The sequence below is a fragment of the Vanessa cardui genome, chromosome 7 (genome assembly GCF_905220365.1).
Source record: "Vanessa cardui chromosome 7, ilVanCard2.1, whole genome shotgun sequence".
Classification (NCBI taxonomy): domain Eukaryota; kingdom Metazoa; phylum Arthropoda; class Insecta; order Lepidoptera; family Nymphalidae; genus Vanessa; species Vanessa cardui.
The window spans coordinates 12,205,528-12,221,254 of NC_061129.1; the positions used below are offsets into that span (position 1 = coordinate 12,205,528).

At 30.8% G+C, this 15,727-nt stretch overlaps 3 protein-coding genes across 3 annotated transcripts in view; 1 reads left to right on the plus strand and 2 right to left on the minus strand.

The window, feature by feature from the left end:
• Positions 1 to 47: 47 nt before the first annotated feature.
• LOC124531259 (intraflagellar transport protein 80 homolog) lies at positions 48 to 5,617 on the minus strand. Its single transcript, XM_047105761.1, has 14 exons — positions 5,494 to 5,617; positions 5,201 to 5,368; positions 4,973 to 5,079; positions 4,484 to 4,662; positions 4,312 to 4,401; positions 4,098 to 4,235; positions 3,506 to 3,630; positions 2,992 to 3,240; positions 2,714 to 2,874; positions 2,173 to 2,382; positions 1,957 to 2,101; positions 617 to 770; positions 282 to 422; positions 48 to 129 (listed from the first exon to the last, which is right to left on the minus strand). Exons 1-14 carry the CDS (start codon positions 5,586 to 5,588, stop codon positions 100 to 102), a joined length of 1,992 nt encoding a protein of 663 aa, XP_046961717.1. The 5' UTR covers positions 5,589 to 5,617; the 3' UTR covers positions 48 to 99.
• Positions 5,618 to 5,881: 264 nt separating this feature from the next.
• Positions 5,882 to 8,062, plus strand: LOC124531090 (protein arginine N-methyltransferase 3). The gene has a single exon (XM_047105545.1). The coding sequence runs from the start codon at positions 5,994 to 5,996 to the stop codon at positions 7,551 to 7,553; it is 1,560 nt and encodes a 519-aa protein (XP_046961501.1). The 5' UTR covers positions 5,882 to 5,993; the 3' UTR covers positions 7,554 to 8,062.
• Positions 8,063 to 8,811: 749 nt separating this feature from the next.
• The window catches only part of LOC124531087 (calcium/calmodulin-dependent 3',5'-cyclic nucleotide phosphodiesterase 1), a 288,992-nt gene continuing 282,076 nt past the window's right edge, over positions 8,812 to 15,727 (minus strand). The window contains exons 11-14 of the mRNA XM_047105541.1: positions 14,593 to 14,818; positions 13,946 to 14,222; positions 13,766 to 13,858; positions 8,812 to 13,372 (exon numbers count right to left, since the gene is read on the minus strand). Of these exons, the coding sequence (XP_046961497.1) occupies positions 13,308 to 13,372; positions 13,766 to 13,858; positions 13,946 to 14,222; positions 14,593 to 14,818 (661 nt within the window). The 3' untranslated portion in view covers positions 8,812 to 13,307. The remainder of the gene's footprint in view (positions 13,373 to 13,765; positions 13,859 to 13,945; positions 14,223 to 14,592; positions 14,819 to 15,727) is intronic.

Consider the following 15,727-nt stretch of genomic DNA (forward strand, 5'->3'; position numbering starts at 1 on the left):
ATATAAATGATAGCCATAGTATAAGCTTAACATTAAAGTTATTTATTAGATAGTTTATTTTAATATAACATTTATTCTGTCTGGTTACTTTCATTCATTCTAAGCGGACAATTTCTCTGGGATGGAACTCTGGAATAAGGTAAAAAAATTTAAAAAATATCCTAGAATCGAGCTAATAGGCATAATGGCGCTAAAATTAAAAACAACTATCGTTATCCAGATGTTACTACTTCAAATTACTCTTTAAACTAGTATAATTAAGAAATGATTAATGAGCTTACCCTTAGATGTTGTATGTAACAGACTTGATAGTATTGATGTATTAGAGCAAATGCTTCTTCCGCAACTGCTAACTGATTGTACTGCCAAGCCAGTACAGCAAGGCAAGCCCATAGTGTTTCATCCTCTACAGTACGGCATAACTAAATGATGAATTATGAAAAGAGAAGATTCAATATGATTATGTTAATTGTTTCTTTTTTCTTTTATTTATATTACACACTACTGAAAGACCAATCATTGTGAAAGGTCTTTTAGAACTTAGGCATGGCAGACGAAGGGTGAGTCTACTGCCAGTATGTGTCGATAGAAGATAAAATAATGTAACTGTACCTACCTGGAGAGCTTCCTGCCACATATTGCCAGCAACATGCTTCAATAATTTCTCAGGGAAGGCCGCAAGAGACACGCACAACAACGAACCGTTCCCACGACAGATGCATACGACACCGTCTTCGACGCTTACAATACTCGGGTTGCGACCTAAATCACTGATAACAACACTTTTTCGCCTTATTTTTAAAATTTTTCATAAATAATAGGTAACAATCTTTTCAGAGCATTCTGTACGTTATAGACACTACGAAAGGAATCACTTTTCAAAATTTTTAAATGAAGCTAATGAAATAAAACAATATTACTATACTCCAGCCACATTCGATCTGGAATTTTAGTAAACAAACCATGTGTCATCATAATTAGGGTTGATACACTCTTAATAAAAAATAATTATTATTATAATTACAACTATGTTCATTATAACACAATTTCCTGTTTAAACACAAAAAATTTAATTTAATACAGAATCCAAAAATTTTATTTAGCCGCTCAATGCATAATTTATATGAAAATTAGCTTAAAATAAAAGTTTAAAAATTTTTAATTACCACTATAATATTACTACAAAACTAACAACCCTATATTTTAATACTGACGTAAAGAAATCGCAGGTTTGTATTGTAACATTTGGAGTGTTTTTTAAGCAATTGGCAGATTTAGGAAGGTATATAATAGCGATACAGGCTCTTCGTAATTTTTGGTGTATATTTTTAGTCGTATTATAATGGTAGTATAACCACAACAGGTTAAGAATGTTAACATTACACACAACGTTTCATTACACATAGATTAAACAAAAGACATCTTGTTTTGGCTAGCATAAATATAGCACTAAAATCACTGTTTCAAATTAATCTTAATGAGTCCTGTCGTTTGGGCGGCGATAGATAAAGTTAATAAAGCGAATTATATACCTACGATGTGATTTCTGATATCATTTTAAAATTGGAGGTATTATTTTTGAGATCTACATTATTCCAGATGATCATAAGTATTATAATTATAACCAAGAATGCGCTTAGTCCTTTGTCTTAAATATTTTATTATTAATCATCAAATTTAATTTTTATTAACATCAAAAATAATTGTTGTACATATTTCTAAAAATGTTTTGAGAATCTGCTTGACGTTGGTTGCTAAGCAACGCTTTGTTATTAAACATTCCACATCGAATTTGGCTGGAGTATAGTGACAAACTTCAGTTTCAAAATCGCAATTATGTAAAAACAATTGAAAACATCATAATTTTGTTCAAAATTAAACTAAATAATATTAGAGTGTAGTTTCCGAATGCTGATTTTTTATGTTGTTTGGGTACTACTAAAATGGAAATCATACCTAATGTCCTTACTAACAGTGGTTAATGCAAGCCAATCTGGTTGGGTAGCGGCTCGCGAGCAACACCATGCGATAACAGAATTCGCTCGCAATCCCACTAACAATTCTGTTTCTGCGCTCCAGATTATACTCAAAACTTGAGATCCTTCATGAAATAAAAACAAGTTACAAATATGTCAAAAGAAAAACGCTCGCGAATTATTTCGTTGAACTTACCCAATTTTACAAATTTAGATTTTGGATCTTTTACAGTAATAGCATACAAATCCCTGTTGTAATCCAGCAGAGCAAGCTGTCGCTCGTTGATCGGTCCTGCTTGACTCAATGCAATACTAGAAACTGTCATTTTATGTACTAGCTTTGTAACAGCATTATCACTTGAACTTCGAACAATTAAACCAGTTGGTAGATCATGGACGTAAATTGCTGTAAAAGTTTAAACATTGGAAAATTTTAAAAACTATTAACTATACTACTAAATATTTCATAATGCATGTGTATTTTAAGCATTTGTACCACTAGACAAGTTGATAATTCCTTCATTTCTCACGGTAGATTCGCTTTTCATCTAATATCTTCTAGACGCTATGATTTTTATAATTGACTTTACATATCATTACTAAGTGAAGAAGTATACGAGTGTATTTAAAATCCTCACTTATAATAGGTATTTAATTTCAAAGTGACCTAAATTTTACGTAACTATATAATGTTCTCAGCAACTAATATAATACAAGCAAACTTATGTCTAGATTACCTTTTCTATCAGTTTGATCAATAACGGCAAACGTGTCAGGTCCTAGGGAAACTGCAGCCCTTCCTAGAGTTTCCGGTCGTGATCCAGACCGAGGACTCGCTAGCAATCGTCCCATATAACTATATATTGAGACGCCAGCTCTTTCAATAACACATATACATCTACAATAAATATATCTTGTAATGACGATTCCACAGATAAATATAAATCAAAATAAACTTATATAAACGTTTTTGGACAATATTATGGAAAAAGGTTTTATATAATATTTAGATTACCTTTCTGAAAGTAAGATCATGCTTATAGTACCCTCCTTCAGGTCGAATGTTACAGGCGTGTTCCATGATGTCAGTTTATGAATGAAGCATTGTTTCACAGTAGCTATGACTAAATGATTGAATCCTAACGCTATTTGGATAACTCTATCAGGATAATCCAATTGATCACTCTGATCTGTTAGGATGTTTTTAATAGAGATCACTTTACGTCCAGTTTGGGTGCAAGCGTAATTTTTCCAAGTGTATTCTCTAAAAAACAATTGTACAAAGAATTACAAGTATATCTACAAGACTAAAATAGTTGTACACGATTCTTGCTTTACGGAGAAGAATGATTTATCGCTATAATACTTTTCACTCTATCGTGTATTCATGGACTTATTTAGTACCAAATTTTAACTGCATATGATAAAATTTAAGCTAATATTACAAAATAATGTCTTTAAAATATTACCACATTATGATGATTGCAATTAAAATTTTGGCAAGTAAATAATAAAAAAAATAAACCAACCTGTCAATTATATGAGCGAACAGTACATGCCCATTAGCACATGCAGCTGCTAATTGTGTACCATCAGATGACCACGCTATACTATAAATACTGCCTGTTGACGGACGATCCAGGCAATGCGACCACTAAAAGGGTTTTCTAATTATATCAATTCACCAATTTAAAGATTAAATTTTGAACAAGATGTCTTCAAATGTTTCAATATTTATAGTATGAAATTGCTTAAAATATATTTTACTATAGCTCTTAAAAGTCTTTCTTGTATTGAGGCCAGACGTTAAATCACTTGATTGATGAAGCCAGACCGAAGTGATTGGTATAGTATTGGGATTACCTATTCAATGGTTTGCAATTGGCTTCATTAAAAAATTAACGATTGGCATATGTATCTGCAGTATCCGTGCATACTTTAGATTATGATGTATGTTGTTTCGATATTGACATCTTCAAAATTTAAAACACAATTTCTCACGAACAGTATACATTATATTTTTGTCACCTGGTGCCATTGGAATCGATAATATATATTATCTGAATTACGGCGGTTTGTATTTTATCACAGCTTGAAAGTTAACTTTAGACATCTACTTACACCATTTGCATTGCAGAGCCGAATCAAGTTATAACTGCCGATGATGAACATATCACCAGCAGGGGACCAGCTTACACTAGTTATAGGCTGATCGTGTTTCACGCTTACCGAAATTTGCTGGCCGAACGTATCCCAAATCTAGGTACAAACATTATGATTACATTCAAATGTTTTAACTATATATTATAGGTATTGAGTAAAACCAAACTATAACCTTAGAGTATCCATCCTCAGAACCAGAAATGATTAAATTGTTGTTCGCATTCCAGGCAGCGCATAATATTATGCCTTCATGGGCTTTCCACTGAAAAGTAAATATTTTTTGCACAGGTAATTTTTCAAAAGAAGAAATAAACCCTTCAAGAAATAATAAAAGGGTTTCGTACCGTTGTTATCTTAGAGCTAGAATTTAAATATTTTATCACAAGCGAGTTATCCTTCGTGTATAAAATGGCACTACTGTCGGGGCTCCAAATGCATCCGTAGCAAGGTACGTCGGATTGCAATACGGTGGATCGCAATAGACCATTCCTAGACCAAACCTTTATAAAACCGTCTTCGCCAGCTAAGAAATAAAAAAGAACCGATGAAATAAAATGTGGTTTTTGCAGTTCCACTGAAATATATATAAAGTTATATGGGAAAGTATGAAATTTTAAACTTCATAAGCAACTTTGAGATCGATTCTACTAATATACATACATAAAGCGGTAACGATACGTTCTCTATTGTATTCCTATTCAACTGCGGCCGAATCTCATTTGGATTATTGAGTTAGAAGAATCGAAAAACGGCTAAACAGAAACTTTTTCTTTTCGATTGCATTGTAGTGAAAATTGTCCGCCCTCTATCGTTTATTAAAAATAATCATAAACCTGTGAGTAGACCAGCCCCATCAGGACTCCACTGAGCAGCTAGGCACGCTCCTTGGTGAGCATTCACACTTTTTTCTATGCGACCATTGTTATTAACAATGTGAAATCTAGTACATAAATAAAAATAATTAAAAGAAAATAATGAAATTACAAAAATAATAAAAATTATAGTTTTAAAATGTTTTAAAGTCAAGATAAGAATTAGTCAAATTTAAAAAATAAACTTACTTGCCGTCAGCGCACGCGATTAATATAACGTCGTGTTGGTGTTTGCTGCTTCCCATATTTATTTTGGGAAATAAGTGCATGCAAATAGGATAAAAATCATCTGGGAATGTAGTGACTGTTAAACATTCTCCGTTGACTAAATTCCATTTCAGAAGTTTGTGATCGTCGCTAAAATATTTAAGAAGGCAGAATGTAATAAATAATATACACTTGGGTAATTATGTGAAACAGGCGATTGACTAATATAGTTCAGGTCTTATTTTTTTTGTGCTACTTATAAATTAAATGCATACCCGCATGAAAATACGTCTTCTGTATTATTCCAGCTCACACATGATACCACCCCGACATGCTTTGGTTCTTTTAAAAAAGATATTTTAAGCTTCATTTTGAGTAAAGTGATAGTATTTTTTTGTTTTGAAACGTGTACAAGTTGTAACCTTAGCAACGATTGTCGTCAATGCCTAACGTTTGTTTAAATATTGCATTAATATTATTACTCTATTACTTCCTATTCTGACAACATGTATTGTATTAACAATAGTTATTTCGACAAATAAATATCTGAGAGTATATTCTGAAGAAATGTATGTGTATAGATTTTTATGATTTCTTGAAACTTTATTTTTTGTAATCTATGTTGTTTGTCAATGACAGTATTTGGGAATTGTCATTTGTCAATTCTGAATTGTCACTCGGTATTTACCACATGGTTTTGATAGCTCAACAAATTAAGCCTTAAATACGGTTTTCTTCCTTAAATTAAAATTAAGTTCACTTATACTTAAAGAAAATGTCGGACGTGCCCGATTTAAGTTCCGATGATGAACATTATGAAGAAGATGAATGGCAAGAAATGGAAACTAGCGATGTTTCTGTAACGTGTTTATTTTGTACGAAGAATTTTTCAACTATAGAAGAAACTGTGGCACATTGTGAAGAAGCCCATGGGTTTAACTTAAACTCCTTGAAAATTAAATTCAACATGGATTGCTATTCTTACATCAAATTGATTAATTATATAAAGACACACAAACCGAATTCTGACGAGATCATGGCTGCTACAAAACCACTTTGGGACGACGAAAAGTATCTTAAGCCTGTAGATAATGATGAATGGTTGATGTTTGATTTTGATACTATAACCGAGAAGCCTACTTCGCCTAAATCTTATCATGCAAACGTCGAAAACGGCCTAGTCACTCTTTCCCAACCCCACTTCACGGAACTCCAAAGAACAATACAGGCATTGACAGAGCAGTTAAAAGAAAGTCAGACTCACTTACAAATGGCGAAAGAAGATATGGTTAAAATGAAAGAGTCTATGAAATCTCTTGTGGATGGTGGTCCTTCTAACAACATCAGTGATAGTACTGTTATTGTTGATTGTGTTTCTAAAGTTCCATTAGAAAGTGATGAAGGTTACTTCAACAGTTACGCTCATTTTGGTATACACTATGACATGCTGTCTGATAAGGTTCGCACAGAATCATATAGGGATGCTATTCTCAATAACAAAGAAACAATAAAAGATAAGGTGGTACTGGACCTAGGGTGTGGGACAGGTATACTTTCTATGTTTTCAGCATCAGCAGGAGCAAAGAAAGTATATGCATTAGACCAATCTGAAGTTATTTATCATGCAATGGACATTATAAGAGAGAACAATCTAGAAAACAATATAAAAACAATAAAAGGTAGGCTAGAAAATACACAACTTGAAGAAAAAGTTGACATAATAGTTTCAGAATGGATGGGTTACTTTTTACTATTTGAAGGAATGTTGGATAGTGTGATATACGCTCGTGATCACTGCATGAAGCCTGGTGGATTGCTGCTGCCAAATAAGTGTAATATTAGTCTAGTAGCCAATGGTGATGTCGACACACACAAAAAATTAATAGAATTCTGGTCTAACGTTTACGGCTACAAAATGAATTGCATGAAATCTGAAGTCGTTAGAGAAGCAAGTATAGATGTTGTACCAGCTAAGCACATTTTATCTGAACCTTGTATCATTAAAGAAATTGACATTAATACTTGTAATATTGATACATTAAATTTTACGTCCAACTTCAAATTACCAATAACAAATGACGGTTTTATTACATCACTAGTTGGTTATTTTGATACATTCTTTGATCTACCTCAAAGTGTGTCATTTACAACAGGACCTCATAAAACACCTACACATTGGAAACAGACAGTTTTCTATTTCAGAAATTGTGTTGAGGTAAAAAAAGGTGATGTCATTGAAGGCACAATCACATGCAATAGACAGAAAACAGACGTAAGAGCACTTACGGTACAAATAAATGTATTTGGTAAAGTCCATAAGTTCATACTAAGCTAGTTTTGTTAAAAGCTTAGAAATTTTTGCTAACAACAATTTTGTTGAGTACCTATAGTAAGAGTGCTTGCTATGAAGCTTAAATTTGCTTGGAAAGGCGAGGAAAGTTTGACTTTCAAAACTAGTATATGTATGTAGAATTATTAATAATGTGATATAAATAAAATATTGTCGAAATGATTACTTTGTGTAAGATTTTGTTTTGTATTTGTTTCTATATTGTCATTAAGGTATAGTTTTATCATAAACATATTCAGTGTATAATTATTTTATATATATGTATTATTATTTACTTCTATATATACTTTGTATTTGTATTTATTATTATTGAACATATTTGGAATAAGCACCAAAACTATTGTGAAAGGAGGCCTTAGACGTTAAATAGGATGTTATGCAGGACATTGACGGCCTGTTACATTACATATACTTGTTCACTGCTTTATTCAATCTCATGACCTTTTTAAACAAATAAATAACATAAAGTTATGCTTACATATATATATATATATATATATATATATATATATATATATATATATAAAACGAACGAACAATATATATATATATATATATATATATATTGTTTTAATACACCAATTGTGAATTTACTTACCGAGAGATAAAATTTTATACAATATGTACAATGCAATTTCAGTGCATTTTATCTTGTCTAAGCCAATAAATGTTTTTATTGGTGTGGATATTTATTGTTACATAAAAATGAAGTTTTCTTCTAATTTACCTTTGCATTTTGAAAGGCTGATTTATTTAGAATATCAATCTCGTATGAGCTGTGTGTCAACAGCTGATGATCTTTACACAGCCACAATACTGCTATATGTAATTGTGTAAAATAAAGTATATATAAATTATATAGTATGTTATTATTGTGTTTCATGTTAATGTCATTTAGTTTTGTATTAATTTGTTTGTTTTTCAATGAGTTCCTTTTAACAGTTTTTAATTATATAAATATATATGTTTTACGAAAATTTGCAAATAAAACTAACAATTTTCAACGAATACAGTCCCAAAATCATGAAAAGTAACTAAAGTTTTAAAGTAAATTTAACATAATAGAATGTTGTGCATAATGACATATTATTTGGCTGTCATCTTTAATTAAAACAACAAACCTAAGCTGAGCTTGCAAGAAATGCAACTATAGAAACGCTGTAATTGTCATAACAAAAATTTTGCAAAAGAAATTGTATTCCTAATATTTTTAAAAATGAAGTTGTTTTTTTAAAAAGAGAAATAGAATTATCTGTGTAAGCAATGTATGTTCCTCATAAGATCTTTGTCCTTATTCAACAATGTAGCTTTTGACACTTATGTAAAAAATAAAACAAATTTTCTACGAAAATCTTTATTTCATTTTTAAATATTATACATATATCTCAAGGTATTAAGTTAGCTATTATTTACAAGTAGAAAAAAATGTTAATAAAAACGACACACATTGAATTAAATTCACAAATAATAAGGTAGTTTGTATTGAGGTGCAAAGAGATTGCATTTTAATAAGTTTAACGATAAATCATAATCAATTTATGATCCGTTGGCTGTCTTTTTTTAATAGTAGAAACTAGAAATAATTTTGTTTTTAAAAAATATTCTTATTTTAAAATAATTATAATCAAGTAGGTACATTTCATTTAAATAAAATCGATTGGTATTTACTCGAATTATAATAGACAATAATTTTTAATAATAAGAATTATAGGAATATTTAACTATATAATTTAAGTTCAGTTTATATTGAACGTAAGGATTTGAGCACAAGCTCATAAATTGATACAAAATGCTAGAAGCTTTATAAACTACTTATATACCATTTTTAATATATAGGTTTATTCTTAATATACAGTAAAGGTTCAGATACAGCTAAGCTAGTACAGATAAAGACGGGTAGAGTAGGCAAAATGAAAGTAAAACTTATATTTACATATATCATATGTTGACTATATTGCTTTCTAATATTTAAAAGTAAATTTTATCTACATATTGCGGCTAGGTCCGGACAAAATAATTCAAGTATGGTACATTCCTGGAACGCCTAGGTAATAATCATATTAACGTAACAATCTTATCATTTTTTTTCATGACATTTAAAATAGTTTCGCGAGCGAAAAAACTAGACACCTAGTCATGTAAGGTAAATTTTGTTATAAGTATTAATTAGCTAGTTTCAATTAAAATATAAATTCAATATGAATGAGATACTTTATCACGTGTACCACTTATGATTGGTATAGGTTTAATAGATTTTGTTGAAATACATATTTAAAAAAAAAAAACACTGGGAGTAGACTGTAAAGGTGGTAGTTGCGAAAGAGTGTTGTCAAAGTCTTAAATCTGAAGTCTTCATCTTTACTTTGGGTCCCCAGATAAATTAAATCAGGGATAATGAATGAATATATTAAAAAATCGTGATTGTATTTCTGTTAGTTAAGAGATAGATCGAAAAATATTATACCTATTATTCATTTTTAATTAAATTTTAATATTCATGACACTTTTAAAACCATTTATTTACTTAGCGATTAATTAATCGTAAGCATGATCATTACCTAAATATTACAGTGTAGTGACTTAATTATTCTAAAACTACTTTTTATAAAGCTATAACCCCAATCTGAATGGCATTGACAACTACTTACTAGAACTGTATCATTCTCTATTAATATATTAATTTACTCTGTAATTATATAAACGCACAATACATAATATAATATTATCTATTATTTAAATATTTGATAAATATATAAAAAGATCTATAGTACAATCTTTTATAAGCGTAACCAGTTGGTTAAAATCTAGCCTTACCATCCCTGGAATCGAACTTAGGGACCTAATATAGAGTGATTATGATTCTGTCATGATATTCATAGAGAATGGTCCCACGTATCTATTTCGAGTTTTGAGAAGTAGGCCATGTTTTGGAATTTGTAGGTTTCAGAAATCGATAAGGGAAGAATCATTCCGTAATGTTAATTTAAATGAATAACTTGTAAACGATCATACTTGTGTTTGATATGATTGTTTATGAGTTTTATAAGATATGATTTAGAATTTATCAACGATTGCAGGATTAAAAGTGTCCTGAGATTTCTGGTGCTGGAATTATAAGGACGAATGTTTCGTTTCTCACAGACTAACAAGGACGGCCAGATCGGTCCTTTAATTAAACATTAGGATGTTAGGACACTCGTTCTTCACCTTACTCTACACCTTTAACGTTCGGTCTTAATGTTATAAAACGTTTAGAAATTTTCATTTATTTTATAGCGCAATCTTGATTTTGAGTCATACATATATAACTACAATATCTTATGGCGGTACTTCACTTGGAGACTGTTTTGCGTGTGACCAAATAATGATTTGCACGAGTAAAATTCAAATAAAAAAAGTGTATCTACACCACCACCACGTGTATCCACACGCCCGATGCTGCAGGAGTTTGTACACCGCAAGAGTTAAATTAGGCAAAGACCTTCCAAGCTGGGTTCATTACATATATATGAGTTGTTTGTGGTTCCTTATGTAAATAAACCGCCTTTTATAAGTGCGAATATAATAAATACTTTGCCAAACAAATTGATATCCAACGTTCACGATAATCCAAGTGAAGTGCTGCTTCTAGCGATAGAAAGCAAAACATCTTAAACCACGAATTATATCTAGATATAATAATCTATCTATATCTAAAGAGATGATTCTTCGTAATTTACAAAATGATTTCACAATAACACTTGGTCAGGGAATATCAGGACTCCAATTTAATCGGAATTATTAAAATTAATAAGCGTATTTTTATATGGGTTAAGATTATTATGACTAAGTTTAAAACTACATTATACAGTTTAAGTATAGGTACTATATTAATAAATATAAGTAAAGTTTTCATCGAAGAGAGATGCAAATTCTAATATGTACCTTTTGCTCCAACACCAGCAATTTATATTATATTATACATTGGCTCTTAAAACCTATTTTTTCTGAGAGATTAAGTACAGAAAAGTTCTATGTGTCTATAGTTCTAACGATAAAATGCAATTTATTATACGAAGATATTTTCTTTGTCATCCGCAACTGATATTAATTTAATTTAATTAAATACTATACGTATTTTTTAATGTCATAATCGTATCTTAAATCTAGGTGTATTTTAAAGTATTCAAGAATTACACTTAAATTATTATAGCTTGTATTTTATTATATGTGGTGAACAAAATGTAAGTTTGAAAGCAAAGGCTTACGACTGTTAAATATTGATAGGTTTTATTAAAATAAACACATTCAGGTATTTTTATAAACATCCTCAATGTTTTTGTCTTAAATATATATTATTTATCTCTATAGCAGGAAAAATATAATTCATAAAGATTTTATTTAATTCAATAATACTTACCTACTGTTTCTATAATTTATAAGTAAATAAATTAACTTAACAGGAGTATATATTTAAATAACGGAATAACAAATTTGAAGTATATTTACAGAATAATAATAAATAGAGATTTTGTTATCGAGTCCTGCTCGACGAAATTAAACTTTATAAGCAAAGTATAAGGTTTAAAGCTACTTAACACTATTTACACTACCGGCGTCGCCGCTCCACGGCGTTCGCCTATTCGAATAAAACTCACTACGTTGTCTTCCACATAGAGAATTTATACTTACATCAGATATTGTGCATTAATATTAAGGTATATGACCATGTTGTTTCTTCTTTCTGGTAAAAAAATCCTAAATCTATATCCATATATAATTGCTTATATGCCATAGAAGTATAAATGAGTCCAGCTTGTCTTATATCTAATAATTATTATTCTGTATTTGCATTGATTTAAAAATGTTGTGCGTTTACTGTTCTAAGTAAATCAAAAGTATCTTATAGTAGCATCTCTCAGAAGCCGCACGGCTGGACAAAGCCTTCCCTCTTGATAAGAAAAAGGTTTGCAGTTTGTTTCATAGACCGGTTTCAGTGCAGTTTAGTGGATACATAAGTGCTTTTTTGTGGTGGAATTTCATCACACGGCTATAAATGATGAAAAATCGAACTGTTCTACCGTCTGGGCTATATCTGCTATCAAGTATGTGAATATATGTTCTATTCCCTTTAAGAGAAAGTATGTACTAATATAATATATTTGCGTTTTGTTACTTCATTAAAAAGTATTGAAAATTAATTAAGCTATCACACAAATGTTGATAATATTAATGTTATTACTAATATTCTTATTGTGAAAATGCGTTTGTTCTGTTTCTAAAGACTAGCGTTAAGATCTGTCTATCTGTCAAAATGTAAAATGTGAGGGTTTAATAATCTTTTTTATCAATTTAATTTAAATCCGATCCAATATTTCGATATTTAAAATTGTTCTAGGAACAAAATTAAGTGTCTAACCTAACAATATTTTAACAGTCAATTTTTATTTATTTTTCGTTACTTTAAACATGGTTGTTTTAATTCAAATTAATTTAAAAGAAATAACATAACAAAATAATAATTCTAAATTTGAATAATAAATTCTTCTTTCAAAGTCAATACTAAACTATTTTTACACCACTAAAATACACCAGAAAGAAGAAATAAATGATCGTTAACTTTGTGCAAATAATACAAAATATCGTTGGTGACAAGCAAACGTGACAACGATGTATACGAATAGCCTAGCTCTTATTTAACAGTGACTGAAACATGTTGCAACAACTAGTTTTCACGCTATTTACAAATGTGGCTAAATATTATTCCTCTGTTGGTGGGGATGTACCATTCGTTTCCTCCTCTAGCTTAGCTCGTGCTTCAGCATCTGTAATATTAATAGTAACATATGAGTATGTATTTCTTAATTATGTCATTATTTATTGTCTGTTTTCTTCTTTAGAATATTTGTCTAACGATCGCGTAAACGTTTTGTATAAATTTATATTTGCTCATTATTATTGAAACTCGCTTATGTTCAAGTTGTACAAAAGATCAATTGCTTTGACTTTCCATGTCCTGCACTTTTGATAAGTATTATATTTGCATTGTCGTCCGGAAAATCGAAATAGTGATTCGACGAGAAAATTGCTAGAAAGTTTCGTCCAACAAAATATGCGAATATATGTTTTACAATAAAATTTAACATAAGTACACTTTTGCATTAACTTAAAAGAACTGCAAAGCAGTATTACATGATTGCTCACAACGAAATATTTACCTTTAGCGGCCTGTTCTTTCCATATCTTCTTGTTATCCGTGAGACAAGCAACCCACGGTTTCTTTATCTTGAATTTACTAATAGGTTCAGCTCCTATACGAAAAAAAATACTCATTATGTTACACTTTCCCAAAGGTTTCTACTTCAAGAAATAAATACTAATATTCATACGAATAATACCTGTGCTCTCCTCGTTTATGGGCTCTTGTCCAGCAGAACTTGAAGAATTCTTGGTGCTGGAATGCAGCGGCCCTAATATGCATTCCAGCATGTCAGCACACACGCCCATACTGGGCTCAACAATGAAGTCTATAAAACCGATTTGGGACTCCGCTACGAGGGTATTATTCCTATCGCACAGAGGACTGAATGGAAGTCCCAACTCCCTCTCTTTGTCACCTTGGAGGAAGAATTCGTCTAGCAGGCTCATAGTCCACCTGTGGTGAAGATCCCATCTCTGAAAATGTTATAATACATTCATTTTACACCTCGCCTCATTGCCTCCACTGGTGACAGAAGGGCTGGTTCGTTTTTTGCCCAGAGGATCGGAATTGCGATTCAACGGGGAAATGCTGCTAGCATTCTTGCCACCATTCCACGCGGTCAAGATTTATACAGTAACTAGTTTTAGTTCATATTTGTATATATATTTAAGCATTTAATGTTGTTAATTCTTATATTAATAAAAAAAATTATAGCATGTTCCTTATAATTTAAATATGCAATTTCTATTTAATTCTTTTTATAAATTAATACTTTTTATTTTTAATACAAAGTTAAGTTGCTAAACTCTGTACACATACAAGGACTGCGTAACTATAATTTACCTTTGCCGGATGTGAAATATCACAGCAATGTAGCACGAGCGACACCGCTTTGGACTTGTCTACCGTTGGTTCGGCGAGAGTGAGTAAGGATCTCATGTTCTTCAGCTGTTGGAAGTGGAATGACATGTCTGTCGCCAGCACCATGTCGATAACGAGGGTGCGGAATTCACGGAATTCGTCTCGTGACAAATTCTGGAGTATGTTGCATTCCTCGTCACGTATCAGTCTGAAATTAAAAATACATGATATGATATGAAAATATAATAGATACGACATTACGACAATTACAAATAAGTAGTTCTTTTAAATATTTTTTATTAGTTATAATTCAAAAAAATATTAAAATTACTTTAGTCAACTTTTTTGTAAACCTTACTATTTAAGTAAAATAGGTATTGTAACATATTTTTTTATTTTGCTAAACATACAGGTAGGTAATATTTAACCTGTAGAACGCCAGGCTTACGATCTTTATTTCTTTGTCAGAAAATTACTGAGAGCCTAAGACTTAATTTAACGAAAGCCAAAAAAACCTTATTATAGATACATAACATGTTTTATTGAAGAATATAATAAAGAGAATATGTTATTGCCCTCTAAATTATTCTATCTCCAATCTTGACTGTGCTGACAGAGATGTAATACGTATTATAATGGAAACCATAGCAGTTTGTCACAGCAAAATGATTGATGAATTAGAGGCGAAATAATGTTCACAAAATGTAAAAGTTTTGGTTGTTTGAGTTATATTTAAACGCTAACTTGAAAGAAAGTTGATAGAACTAAGAGACATATTCGTAAATTAACGTTTAACGAACGTTATGGAAGTAGAAGACCGTACCTTTACTATTTTTCTAAATAGTATTCGAAAAGATTTACATAAATTATTTTAAATCGCAAAGCGTTGCCACTGGTTGCCAGTGAAATATTCAGAAAATAAATTCTTAAATACAGGGTTAGGGTGCCGCACCGCAAAATTTGGCTTATGACATCTACGACACGTGATCCAGCAAGCAATAAATACCAGCAATATATATGTGCTTGGAAATTTGTGTGAAAAAATTAGGCCACGTACTCATAAATCCGTCAATTTGTGATAAGGTTCTGTAGGTCCATTATTCGCAGACATGGGATA

What these genes read in the sequence shown, in the direction of transcription:
- LOC124531259 (XM_047105761.1), bottom strand. Translation starts at nt 5,588, where the DNA reads ATGAAGCTTAAAATATCTTTTTTAAAAGAACCAAAGCATGTCGGGGTG. An exon ending in ATGATCTTACTTTCAGAAAG is followed by an intron (nt 2,875 to 2,991) that starts GTAATCTAAATA and finishes TATTTATTGTAG; the next exon opens with ATGTATATGTGTTATTGAAA. An exon ending in TGTGGCAGGAAGCTCTCCAG is followed by an intron (nt 423 to 616) that starts GTAGGTACAGTT and finishes TTCATCATTTAG; the next exon opens with TTATGCCGTACTGTAGAGGA.
- LOC124531090 (XM_047105545.1), top strand. Translation starts at nt 5,994, where the DNA reads ATGTCGGACGTGCCCGATTTAAGTTCCGATGATGAACATTATGAAGAA.